Consider the following 18,305-nt stretch of genomic DNA (forward strand, 5'->3'; position numbering starts at 1 on the left):
TTTTTTGCTCTAAAATAGGGAGTATTATTTTTTTTACGAAAAGTACGTTATTTTTAGGCCGTTTTTATGTCGTAATTTGGTGAAATCGAGGCGCATAACAAAAAGACCGCATGTTATGAGCAGCTAACAACCAAGGCTTTCGATCCCCACCACTTTTTGGGAAATTTAATTTTTGACCAATTCTTGCATATTTTTTGATTTATTTTCGAAAATTTTCCAAAAATTCAATTTTTCAGATTTAAATGCCAATCGATTGGGTATTTAATTTCGAGCTCAACGAGGTATCACATTCCTTAGTCTGACTTCATTTCGCAATTTGTCGACCAAAATACCTGTTTTTCGTAAGGTATTCAAATTTTTTTTTTGTAGTGCAGACTAAGTTTAGAATAGGAATAATGCAGAGAATTATCAAAAAGTAAGTTAAAGTACTAAATTTTAATTATTTTGTTTATATATTTAAGTATTGTAACAATATGTAGCCATCTTTTGGGATGTGATAGAATTAGTAAGGTCGCCTGACGCCAGGTGGCGACGATAATTTCTACATTTAGCTCGCCATCTAGCGGGAGCCGACGGCAGTATCCTGTATCATTCCAATCTATTTTACACGGCCAACACGAACATCTACATTATTTTTACAGGACCTTCTGCATCCTCCACCTGGCGGTTAAAAGCCGAACTAAAATAAAATGTAAGCTTTATTTCAAATTTAAATACTAATAAAAGGGCCTAAAAAAAATACTCTCTTAGAATATATGGTTATATATTGTTAAATACTAAAATTTATATATTCTGGAATGCTTATTTGGTTACGCAGGGTGAAAAATATGCCCTGTTTTTACTATAACATTGTTGAAAAGTCCATCCAAAAACCCTTTAGCTCTCCCTCTCTTGTGAAATAAAAGACATTAGATATTTATGTATATTTCGTAACAAATCGAAAATTGTTTTTATTACTTTCTGATCAAAATCATACAACGTTGTCAATTCGTTTTGTTGATTACTCAATTATCGCATTATATTAATGTGTTTTTGGTTTATGTTTGGTTTTGTTTGTTTTTTTTTGTGTTTTTCGTTTTTTTCGTTTTGTATTTTTAATCTTGGTTGTTTTTTGTTTTTACGTTTGTTGCTTGCTTTCTTTAATAATAATTTATAATTATAATAATTTATATAATAATATTTTATAATATTACTTGGTAATTTATTAATTCCCATCAACGTTCCTGGCCTTTTTGTTTGTTTTTGTTTTTTCTGGGCGTGTCGAGGGCGGGGGGCGTGGCTCGGGTGGAGAGTTCCCCCCCGCCCCTTCGCAACCCACTGGGCTCATTCGCTTTACTTTCTCATTTTTGCTTTGCTTTCTCTTTGCCTTTACTTTACTTTTAATGCATATGATTTTTGGTTTTATTTTCGTTTCGTTCTGCCATTTTTAGTTGTATTTCATTTTATGTAATGCGCCTGCTGCAATAATTTTAGTTTGTAAAATTAACTAATCGTAAAATGTGTGAGTGTGTGTGTGGCTGTGTGTGAGTGGGTGTATGTATACTGATGCGACTGTCTGCGGTCTGTCTGTGTGTGTGTGTGTGTGTTTGTGGGTGTTTGTGTTATTTACAAGTCGATTTTTTGTTCAGTGTCTTAAATGTTAGGTGTTCTCGCCTCCACTTCCGTTTCCGCTTAGTACTCACTCCTCCTCGCTTTATTGCATAGTATTATTATTACTGTTATTCGTATTGCTGACGTATGTATATAATATATATATCTGCATACCGCCCTGTGTTCGTGTGTGTGTGTGTGTGTGTGTGTGTTTGAGTGTATGTAGTTCGATTATGTCCGCCTGTTAGAGTGTATAATTTATTACTTAGTCTGCTAAAAATTCACGTTTATATCCTCAATATAGGGGCTTCATATAAGTGTATGCCATGTATTGTATATATATTTGTTTTGCCTTCCCGTTCTCCTGCTCCTCCTCCGATCGGATCGATTCGATTAGTATAGACTAAAAACTCTCGTCACTGGTATTATGCATATAGTATATGTGTGTGTATATGTATGGCGACCGGGGCACGTGTGCATATATGTATATATGTATATATACGTATATACCGGCCATATATCGACGGATATCGGATATATGATCGCATATATGATCTATATGACCGCGCCACCGACCTATCCTATCCTGCCTGGCTCTCCCCTCTCGCTACCATTACCATTATCCTTATCGTCATCGCTATCGCTATCGTTTCCGTTTGCCATCAATAATAAATTGATTCGTTAAATAATGTTAATTGTATGTTACTTATATGGGGGCCTTAAGACCTAATTCGTACTGCCTACGTGTTTTCGTTTCGTTTTCGTTTCGTTTCAAGTTTTCCATGTCACTCATTTGAAAATTTATAAACTGAGGACGTTTCCTTGTGTGTGTGTGTGAGTGTGTCAGAGTGTGTGTGTGGTGTCAAGTGTGTGGGTATATATATATATGGGCGTATATATATACCTATATAGCTTCAAATTAAAGCTTTATTAACCATGCTCGCGTTTTGTTTTCGTATTAACAAAATTAAACGTTCCGTAATAATCGTACTCAAGACTCAATAATCGATAATCATAAATTACGATAACTGCACGTTATAACTAGTTAAATGTCCATTACCGTTACCGTTTACCTTTACCTTTTACCATTTACCATATACCGTTAGCAATTACCATACAAGTACTAGTACAAAAAAAAGATCGGATCTACACCTCTATCGACCTGGATCGATTATTATCGATCATCTGCGATTTGCGCTCGACTTCGACTTCCACTGGCTAGTTGTATGCGGTATGTGAGTTATCGATAGGTTTGTATATCTGTATAATTATGCTATATCCACATACCTAGATATATCTGTGTGTATATAAGAGATACAAACTAGAAGTACGCTTAATGCCTAAAAGTATTCACTAGATTCGATCTACTCCTTTCAGCTCCTATATCAGCTTTCTTAATTCGCATGTCCTTCGCTCCAGTGGTTGTGCATCTGTTGTTGTGGTGGCCATTGTAATTGTATTCGTAATTGTGGTTGTGATCTCGATTTTGCCATCGATTTCGCTTTCGATTCTTGGGGGTGTGCGTATCTAGGGGTGGTGGTCTTTCGATAGGAATGGGGATGGAAAGTAATCGACGTCTTTCATTGGATATGTGCGAGTGTCTCTAGTTAACAAAAAAATTGGTAATCAATTTGAAGCAGCTGAAGATCGGGGCTCTCCGCGGGAACGGGGACCCTCGCCATCTGTGCTGGGGGCTGGGGAAATCTATCGTTTATCGGTTATCGAAGTCGGTTTAGTCTAATATTGCGTGTATAAGTTGCGTACTCCTTAACGGGTTTAGTGTACAAATATGAATGCTTTATCTTGATTTTTTTTTTCATTTGTTCTCTTTTGTTTGCCATTTGTTACTGCTTTAAAATCTTTGTTTTTACTTCAGTTCTTTTTGAATTTCATTTTTGTGTAGATTTGTTGTTCTCTGTCTGCGTCTGCCTTTCTGCGTTTGTTCTTCTCCTTCTGCTCCTCTACCCACTTTTCCATTTTCCATTTTCCATATATTTATAGTTGTTTTTACTTTTTGTTTTGTATAAATATTCAATGCATTATTTAATTATTATTAATTATTTAGTATTCGTTATTAAGTGTAATCAAAATTCCTCTAGTTGAAGGCAATCGGCGAATATATTTGAAATTATTTATGCAATTATTTTACATACGTTTGTTTCGTTTTATCATTTACATTACATTACGTTTGACTAAACTTAGGATCTCCTGGAAAACAAGTTGAAATACAAATAGTTCCTTACTCTGACTGCTTTTCTATGTAATTTCATAATTTCATAATTTTATAATTTCATAATTTGTCTACCTGCCAGCCTGCTGCTTTTTGCCGTTCGCTTTTGTCTGGTTAAAAAGTCATCTGAATCTGGAAAACTTAGGTGTAATTTTGCTAAAGATGTCTCGCTCTACAGTTACCAACTAATCCACTTCGTTATAAAACACTTTATATATAGGTATATGCTTGTATATATATATTTTTATATATATGCAGGGTGTTCGTATGTATGTATGTATGTCGGCTATGTACAGGTCGTGTGTAAGGGTTGTTCTTGTGTTAAAAGTTAGGCTTACTCGTAAGTTGCTTTTAGTAAAAAAAATGCTCACCGACTCGACTCTCGGCCTCTATATAATATATATACACGGTTTGCTGGTTGATCGATCGGTCTTACTTGAAAATCACTTTAAGGCAGTTTTCCTATACACTCCATCAAATGCTGCTCGCTAACTTTGCTGCTGAACTCTGGGCCACCAACGAAATAAATCTCTTTCTATCACTTTCAAGCCTTTGAGATCATGGGACGTGGCATTAGTATAGAATTAAATAAAAACAATAAATAAACAGTAAAGGAAATCATATTAAAACTAATTCACACTTAAGCTGGCAAACACAGTATTTTGACTAAAGTGAAACATTTATGCTATGTTGGAAGACAATAAATTAGCTGCTTGTGAAAATCCCCAGCCACGCCCCCTTAGTCCAGGAAAAGTGGAAAACTTTCCCTCGGCATTTCAGTCCTGGACCCTCGATCTCGCCTAAAAAGTTCCCTTCACTAATTATTGTCTGCTATTTGTTCACACACACACAAATTGATATATACGCTAAGTGACTAAAGTAAGCCTGAGCCGCAATCCGATATAGGTTATCGACTGGCTATCGGATGTATTGGCTATCGGATATCGAAAATCGGAAAAAAACGAAACGAAGGAGCGTCAAAGTCAAAGTCGTGGGCATAGTTATTGATCTAGATACGAGTTCGGTTTTACGATTTATCGATTATGTTTCGCTTGTCGGTTGTAATATTCAGCAATTTTGTATATTTTCGCTTAGTGCTATTAATTGGGTGTTGTAAGGTTTTGGTTTTAGCTTTAGCTTCGTAAAAATTTGTCTGAGAATGTGAATTGGCAGTTTCAATTTGTATGCAATATTTGTTTATTTGTTCTTTACAATTTTGATTCGATTAGTATACAATTAAAAAATGCTTTCGCTTCCTAATAAAAAGTTCTCACTATTCGATTCGATTCGATTCTGCTAGGGAATTCAACTAAATTGTATTTTTATCGTTACCGTTGCGCTAATCACTCACTAATTCGATTTAAAATATAAGTTACGAGTATTTCACCAATATGCTTCACTAATTGTTGCTTTTAGTTCGATTCGATTTCTTGGTTCATTTTTTATTGCGTTTTTGAGCCGTGAGAAATTGACTTTCTTCTTCGTTTTTTTTTTTTTGTTTTGCTGTTGTTGTGCTGGTGCTGAGAAAGATAGACAGAGACAGGGATAAAGATAGAGAGAGAGAGAGGGAGAGTGGGTGGAAGTGAGTGGATAATATGTAAGGCAACCCCAAAAATAAAACCAAATAAACAATGATATGTATACAAGTCTCGTTTTTATTGCACGAAAGAACAAATGAGTGAGAAAGTACGGTAGAAGTTACAGAACTTAAGCTTTAACTTAGCCACCAAAGAATACATAATAATTATACACAAATAATATGGCAGAAACTAAATTCGGACCGGGAACAAGCCAACAAACAAACAAACAAATTGACAAGCAAATGAACAAACAAAGACAAACACATATTCTGAGATTCTGGGTCACTGAAAAGCAAGAAACAGAATTTTCCAATATTTTACAGATGCTTAAAACGGGATGAACAAGAGAGATGGCCTGTTTCCACTGACTGTGTGAGTAAAAACGCACTGTTCACACTTTGCATTTGATACAATTTCGATATAAGATGGTTCTAGTGGAAACAGGCTGTTAAGTTTGGAAAGAGTTTAAAGATTAGTGTAAAAGAGACGGGATAAGAGGGTGTGAGAGAGAGAGGGAGAGAGAAGTGCCGTGCTGTGTGGTGAAAAGTGGACAGAACTGTACCGGAGGTGTTGAAACGTGGTGAAAAGTCATCGATGCCTGTTTCCGCTTCCGCTTTCGTTCCTGCTTTCATTTTCATTTCCGTTTCCGCCTGTGCTTATTGCTTCTAGGATTGCGTCTATGAAATGTCCTTCTTAACCTCTAGATTCAGCTAGTACATTTTATATATTGCGGCAAACACTTTGAAAAATAAAGTCTTGCTTTTTTTGTTCGTTTGCATTTGCATTTGCATTTGCTTTTGCTTTTGTTTGTTTGTTTGATCGCCCCTAGACCTGTTACGATATTTTACAATTGCTTTTAGTTGGAGTTACGAGTTACGAGATACGAGAGATTCCATCTTGAGCTACACTAATATTCCTTCCTTCTGTTCGTTTCTTTTTTTGGTTTTTCATTAGCCTAGCATTGTAGATCATATACGTATCGCTTTAACACTATCGACTAATGGCAATTTCCTTGTAATATGCTTACGTTTTGGTATGGTATTCCTTCTTATTTCGCCCCCCTATAATTACAGTGTAAGTATACTCGATATTTATACATTTGCTTTTCGTTTACTGTTTGTGGTTGTGTTTTATGTGTGGTTGTATCTGTATCTGTATGTGTGTGTGTGTGGCTTAACCTACGAATCCACGAAGAAAAAAAAACGCAGACAAAAATGGTTCAGTTTGAACTAGAATTACAATTACTTCACTTAGTTGGCTATAAGCTGTTAAAAAAAAGTACGCTAAAATTACTTATTACCATTTATTGTTACATTTATTGTTTTTTCGCTTCAACATTGCCCCCACCTTCTTCTCCTCCTCCCTCTAAATCGTAATGCGTCTTTGAGTATGCTGAGTAGTGTGAGTAGACGGAAAAAAGCACTCAAATTAGATGATTCTAAATCCCAAATCCGAAATCCGAAAGTAATTCCCGAAAGGAGTGAGGGGTTGAGCAGGTCCATACCGGCAATTCCTGATTTTTCGTGACAAGGAACAATCTTCGGGGTTAAATTCCTTTCGCTTTTTGGTGTACTTTAGGCATTGCAGGCTCAGCCCCACGAGAAAAACCCTCCATTCTAGACCCTCTCCCATTTAGTTTTTCTTTGTTTCATATACGGTCTTTAACTATTTTAACTTGATTTTACTTTAACTGGTTTTGTTGGCAGTGACATTTGTTGTTAGATTTGCATCTCTGGCTTGGCTTTTTCTGGCTGTGTACTTATTTTGTTGGTCGTCCTTTGAGAGATGTGGAAAATGCGAGGGGGTGACTGGTTCTTTGGTCCATTTCTTGGGGGATACGGAAGTCGCTTGGAACCCGGATCAGGGATCGGGTTGCCAAAAGAGAGAGAGAGAGAGAGATCGGAATCAGGATGGGATCTCCCAGCGGATATAGAAAGTATAGAAGGGAGGCGCGCTTCAAAAGGTTTTCTGGACGGATATTACGATTTGTAGCACATGATGAACTCGTGGATGGGTGAAGACTAACTTTCGGAGGGGTTTCTCCTACTCCTACTCCTACAGGAGGGCCTCAATAAGGGGCCGCCACCAGCAATGCCTACACGTACATACTGACTTTGGGGGAATTGTCGAACTCCTGAGCTGAACCCTCATTTTTGGGACTTTATTCGCTAGCGGTATTATAGTGTTATTATCGTTATGTTTACATTTGATTCATGTGGCAAAGCGTAAGTGTTCCGCCCGATTTTCCTGGGGAATTTTCGCATTTTCCGCTTGAGTACTAGGCGTATTTTTTTGTAGAGAGAGAGAGTTGAGTATGCTCTATTATTAGTGGAGTTAATTGATTTATGCTGCGAATGTTGGCTGCTCTCTTTTGCTGAACGATCGATTGATAATTATATATATTTATATATGCTTTACATGCTGTATACGTGTGTGTGGTGTGTGTGTGTGTGTGTGTGAGTGAGTGTGTGTGAGCTTAAAACATTTCCGTTTCCGTTTGTCTTTGTGAGTTGGGAGTTGAGTTCTGTTCGGTCGGTTTTCAGTTTTTCGGTTTTTCGGTTATATAATGTGATGCGCGCTATAGTTTCTTCTAATTAAACTATGTAAATGTATCTTTTGTTTCGGTTTTTCGGTATTCGGTATGGTATTTTCTGAACTTTCTTTGATATTTACTGATATTTTCTGTTCGTTTCTCCTCGGCCTTTGTTTTTTTTCTTTCTTATTACTCTCTATCTGCTCATTTTGGTTTTTAAATTTTCTTTCATTTCTGTATACAAAAAATTCTGTTTTCAGTTTGCCTTTTTTTGGTTGATTTTTCATTGTTTTTTTTTGTCGTTTCTTTTCGTTTTTGTTTTCTTTTGTTTTGTTGTTCATTTGTTTAGCGGGTAATACAAATGCTTAGAGTTAGAAAAAAAAATTGTTTATATATATATATAATATATATATTATACATATATGTAGAATTATTTGTATGCTTGACTTAGTTAACCTACATTCGAATACATGAACACTTCAAGATATCATTGTAATAAGTAATTTAATTGAATTGAATTTAATTTAATTAAACTGTTACTCCCCTCTGCGATTTCCACATGCGATTTTCTTGACTTTCATTTGCCGCTTTTGTTGTCGTTACTGTTGTTCTTTCGAGTTGTTGTAGCCGTAGCGTCTCGTTTAAGTGGCTGCTCCTGCTTTCTCTCGGTGAAAGTGATGCTGATCTTCGATTTTCTCGTTTTTCTTCTCATCTTCTTCTTCATCTACGTTTTCGATATCTCATTGGGGTTAATACAGAAATGCAATTTTCCGCGGGCGTCGTCTCGACTTTGTTGATGTTTGGTTTAGTTAACGCTGCATGACAAGCAAAGTGCGGTGTGTTCTACGGGGCGTATGAGTGATGTCGCTGTAAGCGTGGTTGTGTGTGAGTGTTGCGTCGTCTGTGTGTGTGTGTGCGTGTCTGTCCGTTTCCGGTGCTGTCCATTGTTGCTGTTCTCCTCACACTTTGACCTTGTCCTTGGGGCAACTTTTTTCTATGGGTCGCCGATCGCTGATTTCCCAAGCGATCCCTTGTGACTTGTGACCTTGTGACCTTGTGACCCCTGGCCGACGGCAGGCGCTACTTGCCACCGGCCTGGGAGTCCTGTCCGGAAGTCGCAGGACTTCCGGTCTCTCTCCTCCGATTATCCATTATCCATTTACTTATTTTCGTTACTTTAATTGATTGACATTGATTTTGTTTCCAAATTCCTCTCGTTGCGTGGCTGTTTTGATGTTTTTCCTATTTTCTCTCCATTTTCCTTCTGCTTTCATTCCGCTTCCATTGGGTTCTGTACTTCTTTTGTGGTTCTATGCCCTGTGGTTTCTGGGTGTGTTTCAATCGACTATCGATCATGGTTGTAAATGCTGATTTATGACTGACTGCGAGCTGACGATAGTTTTTTTGGTTGTATTTTTGAGATACGTTTTTTAAAGATTTTTTAGCGGTGTGTTGAGTTTGTTATGAAGCGGCTGCTGCGAAGATCTCTAGATTCCATTGTGGTTGTAATTTTCCTTTCTTAGTCTTGTTCTTGTTGTTGTTGTTGTTGAATTCGATGGTTTTCAAATGGAGACGACAAATTGCATTTTGTATTGCTTCTAATACTCCCAATATCATGCATCCTGTATTTCACCTTTTAAGCCAGGCACCCTATGGTGTTGGTTATGTCCTAAACGATTCGCTAAGTCCTGTACAACATCACGAAATATAACTGTATCTATGTTTTCACCTAGTAAATACAACAAAAACCAATCGCCCATCTTCGAACGACGAACGATTATTTCAATAGCGTCACGACGCACTAACCTGCAATTGGAAAGAGATCGTTAGGTAAATGTGTTTAAAAAGAATGTAAGAAACGGATTTTTGGGGCTCACTAGATTTGATAAGGGGATAAGTGGTACATTTTTCAAATCCCTTTTGGGGGTGCCTAAAAGTATGCAGCAAGATTTGGATTCGGATTGTTGCATACTCTTAGACCCCCTATATCAACCTCAGTTCTGGCTTAATTTTCTCTTGCCTACAGTATCCCCATATCATCCCCAGTACACCCCTCTACTGTCCGCAGAACTCACCTAAATCGCATACGAAATAAGTAGACCCTCATTCGAGGAGAGAATATAATCACCACCCTGTATATTAGCGTTAATAATGTGAGAAACGTTAATAATATAAACCAAAACCAAAGGAAAATGTAAATCTTCTCATTAACAACGTTTAATGGTAAAATGCAAATGGCGTCGTGTTTCTCCACCTAGAAGAACAGATTCAATTATTATTTGATTCTTGGGTTTGTAGAGAGCTGCATTCGTTACTCACCTCCCCACTTGAACCATATTTAAAAAATGTACATTTGGTCATTCTGGGAAATATGTAAATCATCGGATCCATGCGATCTTCCTGATCGGTCTCCATATAATCTATCACTTCCAGGCCAAATGTCATAAATTCGCCATCGAAAAATCGATTCATAAGAAACATTTGACCTGCAAAAGAGCCGCAAAAAAGATACAAATCAGCACCAAAAAGATACAGAGATACACTTTTCGTTCGTTCGGTTCATCTGTCTATATCTATCTATCTTGATCCTGACTATCTGACTATCTGTTTATCGGACCCCGGGATTGATGGGTTCGTTGCCTTGGCCATCCGATTTTCCACCTCTTATTTTCCATTTTCCGTCGCTTTCTTTTATTTCTTTTTGTTGTGCATGGGTGCATAGGTGCTCTTTGGAAAATTCGGCGTTACGATCCGATCGGATCCGCTTGATCGATCGATTTAAGGCCAACGAGGCGGGAAAGAATCGATTTACTTCGCAATTACAACTCACCCACACCCGTTCGCCCCATTAATTATGGCAGATAGGCCATACGAAATCGGATTCGGACTCGGATTTTTCAGATTCGTAATCGAAATCCATCAATTGGCCGCGCTAATTGCGGCTAATTGGTATGGAGATGGAGGTCAATGAACAAACAATGCCCCTAAGGTACGTTAATTTTTATGGCGGACTGGTTTATCGAGGGAACAATAAGGGAATGGTTATTCCTATCGGTCTAATGCTGCCATTGGGGCACTAACGAATTTTAACGAGCACTTTCTGCACTGCTATAGTTGGCATAATTATTTGCCTAATAAACTTTCGCATAAACAACCAATGAGTGCTCAAAACTAAAACTGCTCAACGAAGAAACTATTGCTAAATGGCTCTTGATGAATTTTAAAAGGCCTATTTGGCCACTGGATAGATGAGATTTCTCATACGCAGAAGCAAAAGCCTGATTCCACTGACACATATTTCTACATCCCGACCGAATGTACATTAACCAGGTAAGAAGGCTACAGTCGAGGTCTTCGACGGTACTCAATTGGGGAATAATATATTTTTTAAATTTGTAAGCTGTTCTTTTACCAGTAAAATAAGACAAGCGTTTGAATATAAAATATCAAATAAATAGTAGACAGTATTATATATATTGTTCGCCGGTATTTCTGGAACCACCATTAAATGCATTTCATGGCGCCTCACCTTTCAGCCAGTTGAGGGAAAATGCCTCCCGTTTTCCATTTACATTTCCACTTTTTCCTGGCGGCTAATTGACCCATTTCAAATCTCTGGCCAATTAGGCCCGCGTTTCCCAACGGATCGCCGATCGCCGATCGCCGCCCCTCGCTCCTCCATTAACGAACGCGATGTCAGCCATTTTATAAACGTGTATTACTCGCATTATTATTGTTTATTTCCCATGTTTTCTGACAGTTCATTATTTTGTCAGATTTCGGATTTCAGCGCGTACGCCCCACGAGGGGACCTCAAAAATATCGGGGGGCTTTTGTTTATTTTGATGCGGGGCGGTCAGTCGATAAAAATTCGTCATTGATTTTTCGGCGTAAAATCGAACGGGTAGTGTTAATGAACGCCGAATTTATGTTGCCCCTTTCCCAAGAAACCGTTTAGTTAACCCCGAAACATTGTTTACCGATCTCACTGGCACCTGGGGAAGTCGAAGAATTGGCATGTGCACCGAAAAAAATTAGGGCTATGTCATCGATATTGGATTGTCTCATTTTACTGGTAAAAAACGTCCTTTAGGCTTATTATCGTATTTCCCAACTTGAGTACTGGGCAGCTCCCTGTCAAGACGCTCGACTTTAGCTTTCTTCCGTTTTTCATATAAATTTGACCTTTGAGGCTCGAAAGTAAGCCAGGTTCAAACTCATATGGTATTGTTGCAGCGTTAAATAATGTGAACTAGGATCACTATGGTTCTAATGATCCATAACGATCTCAAATAGATATATTTTCATGCACTACTACTCACCTATCACATTTATAAGGGCGAGCAGCTCACACACGTAATATCTGTACGCCCACCAATTGTGATATCTGCAAATAAAGTCGGTGGATATAAGGCAATTAGCTGTGATTCAGATGTAAATAAGTAAATACACAAATTAGCGAGCTTTGCAAATGCCAAAACGTTTGTCCGCGATTCCTGTGTCTCTGGAAAACTCAGAGTACTGACTCACAATCGATTTCCGAAGAATTCTTTTTTAATGGCTGGTACTTTTGGCCGGAAATGTTTGTTCGGCGAATCGTCTACAAAGGTGAGTTTCGGTGCATTGTACTCTCTTAAGAATTTTGTAAATATTTTGGATCGCTTTGATAAATGGGTTTATTCAGTTGAGCCCGCCCTTTTAAGTAAGTTGGTTGTGTTATAAAAAACGATTGAGGTAAATAAGTTTACCAGGAAACAATTAATATTTTCAATCTAAATGTTGGCCATTTGCAGAGCACGCCTTATTTGATCCGCACTTACCTTAAATTTTCCCACAAATAATCTAAAAGTAATTTCTTTTTTTGTTTTTTCTCGGCTTCGGAACAAATGCCTATGTCTAAGTCCATGATGAGCGCATGAATCTTGCCACCCTCCCAAGATTTCCACAGCCATCTTGGTGTATAAAATAAGATTGCCTGCAAAAAGCGAATAGAGACAGAGATATAGTATATGTATTTATAGAGATCTGCAAAGGTGAGTTCCGTGTGGGCGTGATGTCGCATTGGAACTGTCGTAAAAGCGAGAAAAATACCCCTGACAAGTGACATTTGCCAGCTGTTTGTTAGATTGTGGATTGGAGATTGTGGACCCCTGATTCCAGTCGAGAACAATGCCATATAGCCCTAGCCATAGGCATTAGTGACTGACCTTCCCCAGCGACATAATTGACTTTGCTAATTCCATTTCACTCCATACCAATTCTTGGCCCTTGTCAACTAGCCATAAGCCATTAGGGGCAGTTTATCCGGGGGGTTTACCTACCACAATATCGGGCGATCCGAAAGACAGACAGGCAGACACGAATTCTTGCTTAATTGTACCCATTAACTGGGCAATCAGGGGTGTATTCGCTCTAGATAAGGAATATATGGTTCCATGCTTCAGAAGAATATAAATAGTCCCCAGGTGTTGTATTGAATGAAATAGAGTTTTTCTCGATAATAAAAATAGTAATACGACGGTGCAACATAAGTCCTATGAAAATATGCTTTATTTTAAGGATTCATACTTTCTTTTTAGTGTGAAGTGGACACCTTAATAATAAATTCCAAATATTATTAGTTCTTAAAATATATATTCTTAGAAATTTTCACAAACCATTGTTTTAATACGGGGTATCTAAGAGTCCCAAAACCAGCACCCCAGCACTCCTGCTCGTTATAAGTCCGTCTGTATTTTCTTTTGTCGGGGGGATTTTAATTCCCCACTCGATGACAAATTAATAATAACTTGTATCGTAAATTAGCCGGGGATTCGGACCGTCTTCAGACAGCTGGGGATTGGGCGAGTCGTGCAGATTGTGTACGGTGTGTTTGCTTTGGCACATGACAATGTCGCCCCATCATTATTGTCGTGATCTTGAGTCTGAGTCCCTCCCTGGCAGGTGGTAATCCCCATGTCTTGCGTCTTTCGGGGTGAGAGTTCAGTTTGTTTAGTGGGCGCCCGACTGGCGGCCGTCCATCAATCTCGGCCAGCGAATTTCCCATCCACTCTCGCATATTTCACCACACGCGCTCCGATTTTGCATTTCTGCGATCTTTTTTCTGGCATCTCTGCAGTTCCAAACTATTCGCCATTGTCGCTGGCATTTGGCTGTAATTGGCCCAAAACAACATCTGCAGCGCATTCTGTCGGCGAATGACGGCAATCGTTTGGCACAGCGGCGGTCAAGACTATAAAGACCCGAAATAAACAGCAAACTAATTTGGAGACAGTTCAGAAAACGGGTTTGGTGGTCTTAAGGAGAATATATGTTAAGATTTGGTCAAAAGCGGTTTAACAAAAATGTTGTTGTATAGAAATTTGGAAAACCTTATTCAAATTTGGCATAAAAAATTTTCAGAAAGTCTTTCCTCGTTCATATAATTTTTTAAGAACATCCAAAAATGAAATTGTTTGTATTCAATTAAAATATTTTAATAGTATAATTTGAATTAATTGTTTTGTGAACCTTGTAAAATGTGTGTGCCAAGTGTAGAAAGATAATGGACCATAAAGAGTATGCCTCTTTAATTTGAAATAAAATGACCTTTGAGGGTTTTGCACAGATTTGCAAATAATTTGAAGCGGAAATTGGGGCTATTATTCTGTGTAGAATTGCTGTTTTTAGGGAGAGGTCTGTTGCCACGCCCTGCCGGAAGTCAAATGATGCGTTTGATTTGGCCTCCATCATACCAGCCTGCCCTTTTGTGTATACAATCGCCAATTGCATTTCCCCGACGACAGCCCAAATGAGGAAGAGAAAAGAAGGGTGGCCTCCCCCACTTTCCGCCCGCTTTCCCGCTTTCCCGCTTTTCCTCGGTGCGTGTGTGGAAAACAATTTGGCAAGCGTTCAAATCGCAAAGGCATCGCGTAAATGCAACTACAGCAGAAGCAACAATCAAAGCGAAAGGCAGAGGGCAAAAGAGACGTCTCCGAAGAATTCTTCGCTGGGTCTGCAGACTCCAGGCACAGTGGTCCGAAGTGTGGTCAAAACAAGAAACAGGAATATTAACCATCTGGGGTGTAGTAAATCCAAAAGGTAATTTAGCTCCTAATAAATATAATAAAGCTAGAATTTCTCTTAGCTCTTGTATCGTTGATGATTTTACAAGGAATTAAAGAGGTTCTCATCAGTTTCGTATTCAGATCATTATCAACCAATGTATCGCCATGGAGAAAGAGGGAAATAATTCGAGATGGTAGAAGTAATTTAATTAATTCCTCTGCATAGCTACAATTTTAATTTTAATAAGTCTATCTTAAAGACATTGCATTAAGATGAGAAAGTAATTTTTTCAGATCTAGCACCCACAAAATTTGTAATCAAGAAATCATTAATTTCAGTTTCCATATTCGAATACTTTTTAATATAAAGAAAACATAGAATTTGTCAAAACGACAGATAATGTCTTATGCCCTTATTGTTCTGTTTTTTCTAAATATGACCCACAGTCCCGCGAAGGAATCGCCTAGGATGTGTCTGATCCCATCTAATCCGATCTGTCACTCCCCCAGGCGACGGCCTCCCTTTTTTTGGTTTAAATTCGAGGGGAGGCCAAAAATACACGCGCATAAGTCAAATATAAACAGTTCCCACTCCAAGAACCTTCGGCCATACTCCCTAAGTTCCCGGCTCCCGATTCCCAGTTCCAAGTTCCCTATTCCCACTGGCATATCCGTGGCTTTTTGTTTCAGCAATTCCCTGGCATCTGGCCAGAAATATTATTTCACTTTTATGTTTGTCTGCGCCTTTTCAATAAATATCTAGACATGCCGGGCGCAGAAATATGGATGGAAGAGCGGGAAAAGTCGGGGCGACAGGCTATATAGTGGCGTAGAAGAAGAAATGCCAATTTTTGACATATCCGAGGGAGAGACCGGATCGATCGAATGGAAATTGATGGCTGCAGGTCTTTTAATTTTTATGGCTGCACTGTCCAAGTTAATGACTGATCTGTCCATTAGATCTATATAGTTCATCCATTATAACCCGAAATTAATGGTAATTGAGCCAGGTGCTGTGTTTTTATGAGAATATGTTGGGGTCTTTCGATCATCTGAGGTGCGATTGCACATTAAAAAATAAAATGGGCTTCAATATCATCTTTGTTATTCGTTTTTTTTCGTGTGTAAATACCCCTACCCACTGCGCTCTCGAAAATCAATGATCCGCGATTGCCGGCATTATTTTCTATTTCTCGTTTTGTTTTCTGTTATTAATAAATCGTGCAGCGAAAATTGGGGGAAAGTGTAAATTATAGAAACGAGTCTACGCGTCATTAAGCAGGGAGAATACCATGATAAATGTATTTATAGGAATTTGGGTGACTAGAACGTCTCTATAATCGCTCTGTGACACTAACCGAGAAAAGCTTCCCCGATTTTCCCCGCCCGGCAAAGTGTGATAAAAATATACATTTAATATTTGTACATTGTTAGCGGGAAGATATATTGTGTAATCGTCGCACCGACCAGCAAACGCCTCTCTCTCTATATGTGTATGCGACCCGATCTATATATACCTATACACGCCATATGGGCCATACGGCGACGTCACCGATTTGGCCAGGGGTGTGGAAAACGGGGGGCGAAATGGCATCCATGACACAATCAATCTCCTTTAAGCGGTGCCAGCAATTAGCGATGACAGTTTGGGAATAGATCAGTTGGCGGAAAGTAGGGAGGGGAGAGTGGGAAAATCTGGGGGACCTATAGAATTTTAATTCTTAATCGATCGATGTGGACCTACAAGAATATGAATATTCTGGAGTGTGAATAATTGACACAGAGGTTAAAAGATAAATTAAGATGTTTATAAAAATAATTAGAAAGCCATAAATAAAATATAATAAATATGAAGATTTGTCCAGGCGTTTTAGTTTATTAACAGTTTCGTCTCCTGAGTGCGTCAAGTAGAATATGAACATCTCTCCAGGCTACAATAGACTTATGTCATCTTTGGGTCCAGAATTTGGCACCATGTCGTCATTATATTCATAATCCATCAATCGTTAGGTCCAGTGCTTTTCTCGGCTCTTTTATCATAAATATTCCAGATTCGGCAAATGTATTATGAACATTGGTCCAGGCTTCAATTATTTTATTAACATCTTCGGGTCCTGAGTGCGTCGCCATTTCGTCATCATATAATCGTTATCGTCATTTTCACCATCAAGCATTAAGTCCAGTATTGCCACAGAGCCCTTTTTATCACGCACAAATATGATATAAATTGCGTAATCATCGTTACCCAATATGTCACGCCTTGAAGTTATTAATTTATAAGCTACGACTATAAATGGTCTACTAGTAGTACCCTACCTCCGAATTCTTCCCCATAATCTTGATAATCAAGTCCCTGGATTTCGGGAGCAACAATCGGTGGTTGCAGCTGAAGGTTTGCCGCATCATTTCCAATCGCAATCGGGACGTCATTTACACCAAAGTTGGCTTGTTCGCTATTGGTTCCGGCTGGCTGAACTCGTCGTGAAGACCTTCCGTTCGTCGCTCGGGGCCTGTATCTTGCAGTTCTTCCGGGACTAAATGGTACCTCGCGGTTCCTGAGGGTCTTATACACGGACTCCATTTTTTTTTTAATCTCTGATGCGCTTTTGTTTCTGCCTTTGCTCGAAATGATTCAATGACTGACAGTTGATTATTCCAATGCCAGCATTCAAATTTATTTGTGAAAGCGCCTATTTAGATCTACGTTTTTTAAACAAGAGTTTAAAACGGGCTACTCGAAAATAATATTGAGTCCCATTGAATAAAAGGTGAAAATATGCATATATTTCTTCCACTTTTAGCGCCTTTACCCCCTCAAGAAATTTGTTCTTAGCGCCCTAGCTCACTTTTGATCCCATCGATTGCCGATCAATCACTCGCTGCCTCTCGTACCCTCTCTTTCCCGCCCAGCATCCCCGTCTCTGTCTGAAATCGCCTACGTCACAGCTCGAACTATCTTTGGGATACTCGCAGCGATACAAGGCCAGTCCAGTCAGCAGCAATAATAACAAAACGGAGCGCACACGAAATACTTAAGCATTTTCATTTGGCTCACAAAAGGCCAAAACCGCAAAACAAAATAAAATGGAAAAAATTCGAGAAAAAAGTGGAACAAATATTTGGAAATTGAAAAGTATGTATAGCGATCTATCTCAATGGGACGCTCAGTCAGCGAGAAATCGCTTAATTACTTAATCCATCAAATCATTCAACGCCCCCAAACAACGATCAACTGATCTATGGCCGATTTCTGTGTCGGCCTTTTCGGTCTTTTTCGCTGCGCAGGCGTAGCCTTTTGAAAGAGTGAGTTATGGCACCGATTTGTA

General features: G+C 38.7%; 2 protein-coding genes across 9 annotated transcripts in view; both read right to left on the reverse strand.

Moving 5' to 3' along the window:
* Nucleotides 1–945: 945 nt before the first annotated feature.
* The window catches only part of LOC119557433 (innexin shaking-B), a 164,651-nt gene continuing 147,291 nt past the window's right edge, over nucleotides 946–18,305 (reverse strand). For all 7 annotated transcript variants that reach the window (XM_037870185.1, XM_037870189.1, XM_037870188.1 and 4 more), the window contains 5 exons: nucleotides 12,754–12,908; nucleotides 12,256–12,320; nucleotides 10,253–10,419; nucleotides 10,009–10,187; nucleotides 946–9,739 (listed from right to left, as the gene is read on the reverse strand). In XM_037870185.1, coding sequence (XP_037726113.1) covers nucleotides 9,547–9,739; nucleotides 10,009–10,187; nucleotides 10,253–10,419; nucleotides 12,256–12,320; nucleotides 12,754–12,908 — 759 coding nt within the window. In that variant the 3' untranslated portion in view covers nucleotides 946–9,546. The remainder of the gene's footprint in view (nucleotides 9,740–10,008; nucleotides 10,188–10,252; nucleotides 10,420–12,255; nucleotides 12,321–12,753; nucleotides 12,909–18,305) is intronic.
* LOC119557437 lies at nucleotides 16,813–17,601 on the reverse strand. Of its 2 annotated transcripts, none has more exons than XM_037870199.1 (2): nucleotides 17,296–17,601; nucleotides 16,813–17,177 (listed from the first exon to the last, which is right to left on the reverse strand). In XM_037870199.1, exons 1-2 carry the CDS (start codon nucleotides 17,558–17,560, stop codon nucleotides 17,146–17,148), a joined length of 297 nt encoding a protein of 98 aa, XP_037726127.1. In that variant the 5' UTR covers nucleotides 17,561–17,601; the 3' UTR covers nucleotides 16,813–17,145. The 2 variants fall into 2 exon arrangements, with proteins under 2 accessions (XP_037726127.1, XP_037726126.1); XM_037870198.1 differs by having other exon boundaries at nucleotides 16,813–17,238.

The sequence above is a fragment of the Drosophila subpulchrella genome, chromosome X, assembly GCF_014743375.2.
Source record: "Drosophila subpulchrella strain 33 F10 #4 breed RU33 chromosome X, RU_Dsub_v1.1 Primary Assembly, whole genome shotgun sequence".
Lineage (NCBI taxonomy): Eukaryota > Metazoa > Arthropoda > Insecta > Diptera > Drosophilidae > Drosophila > Drosophila subpulchrella.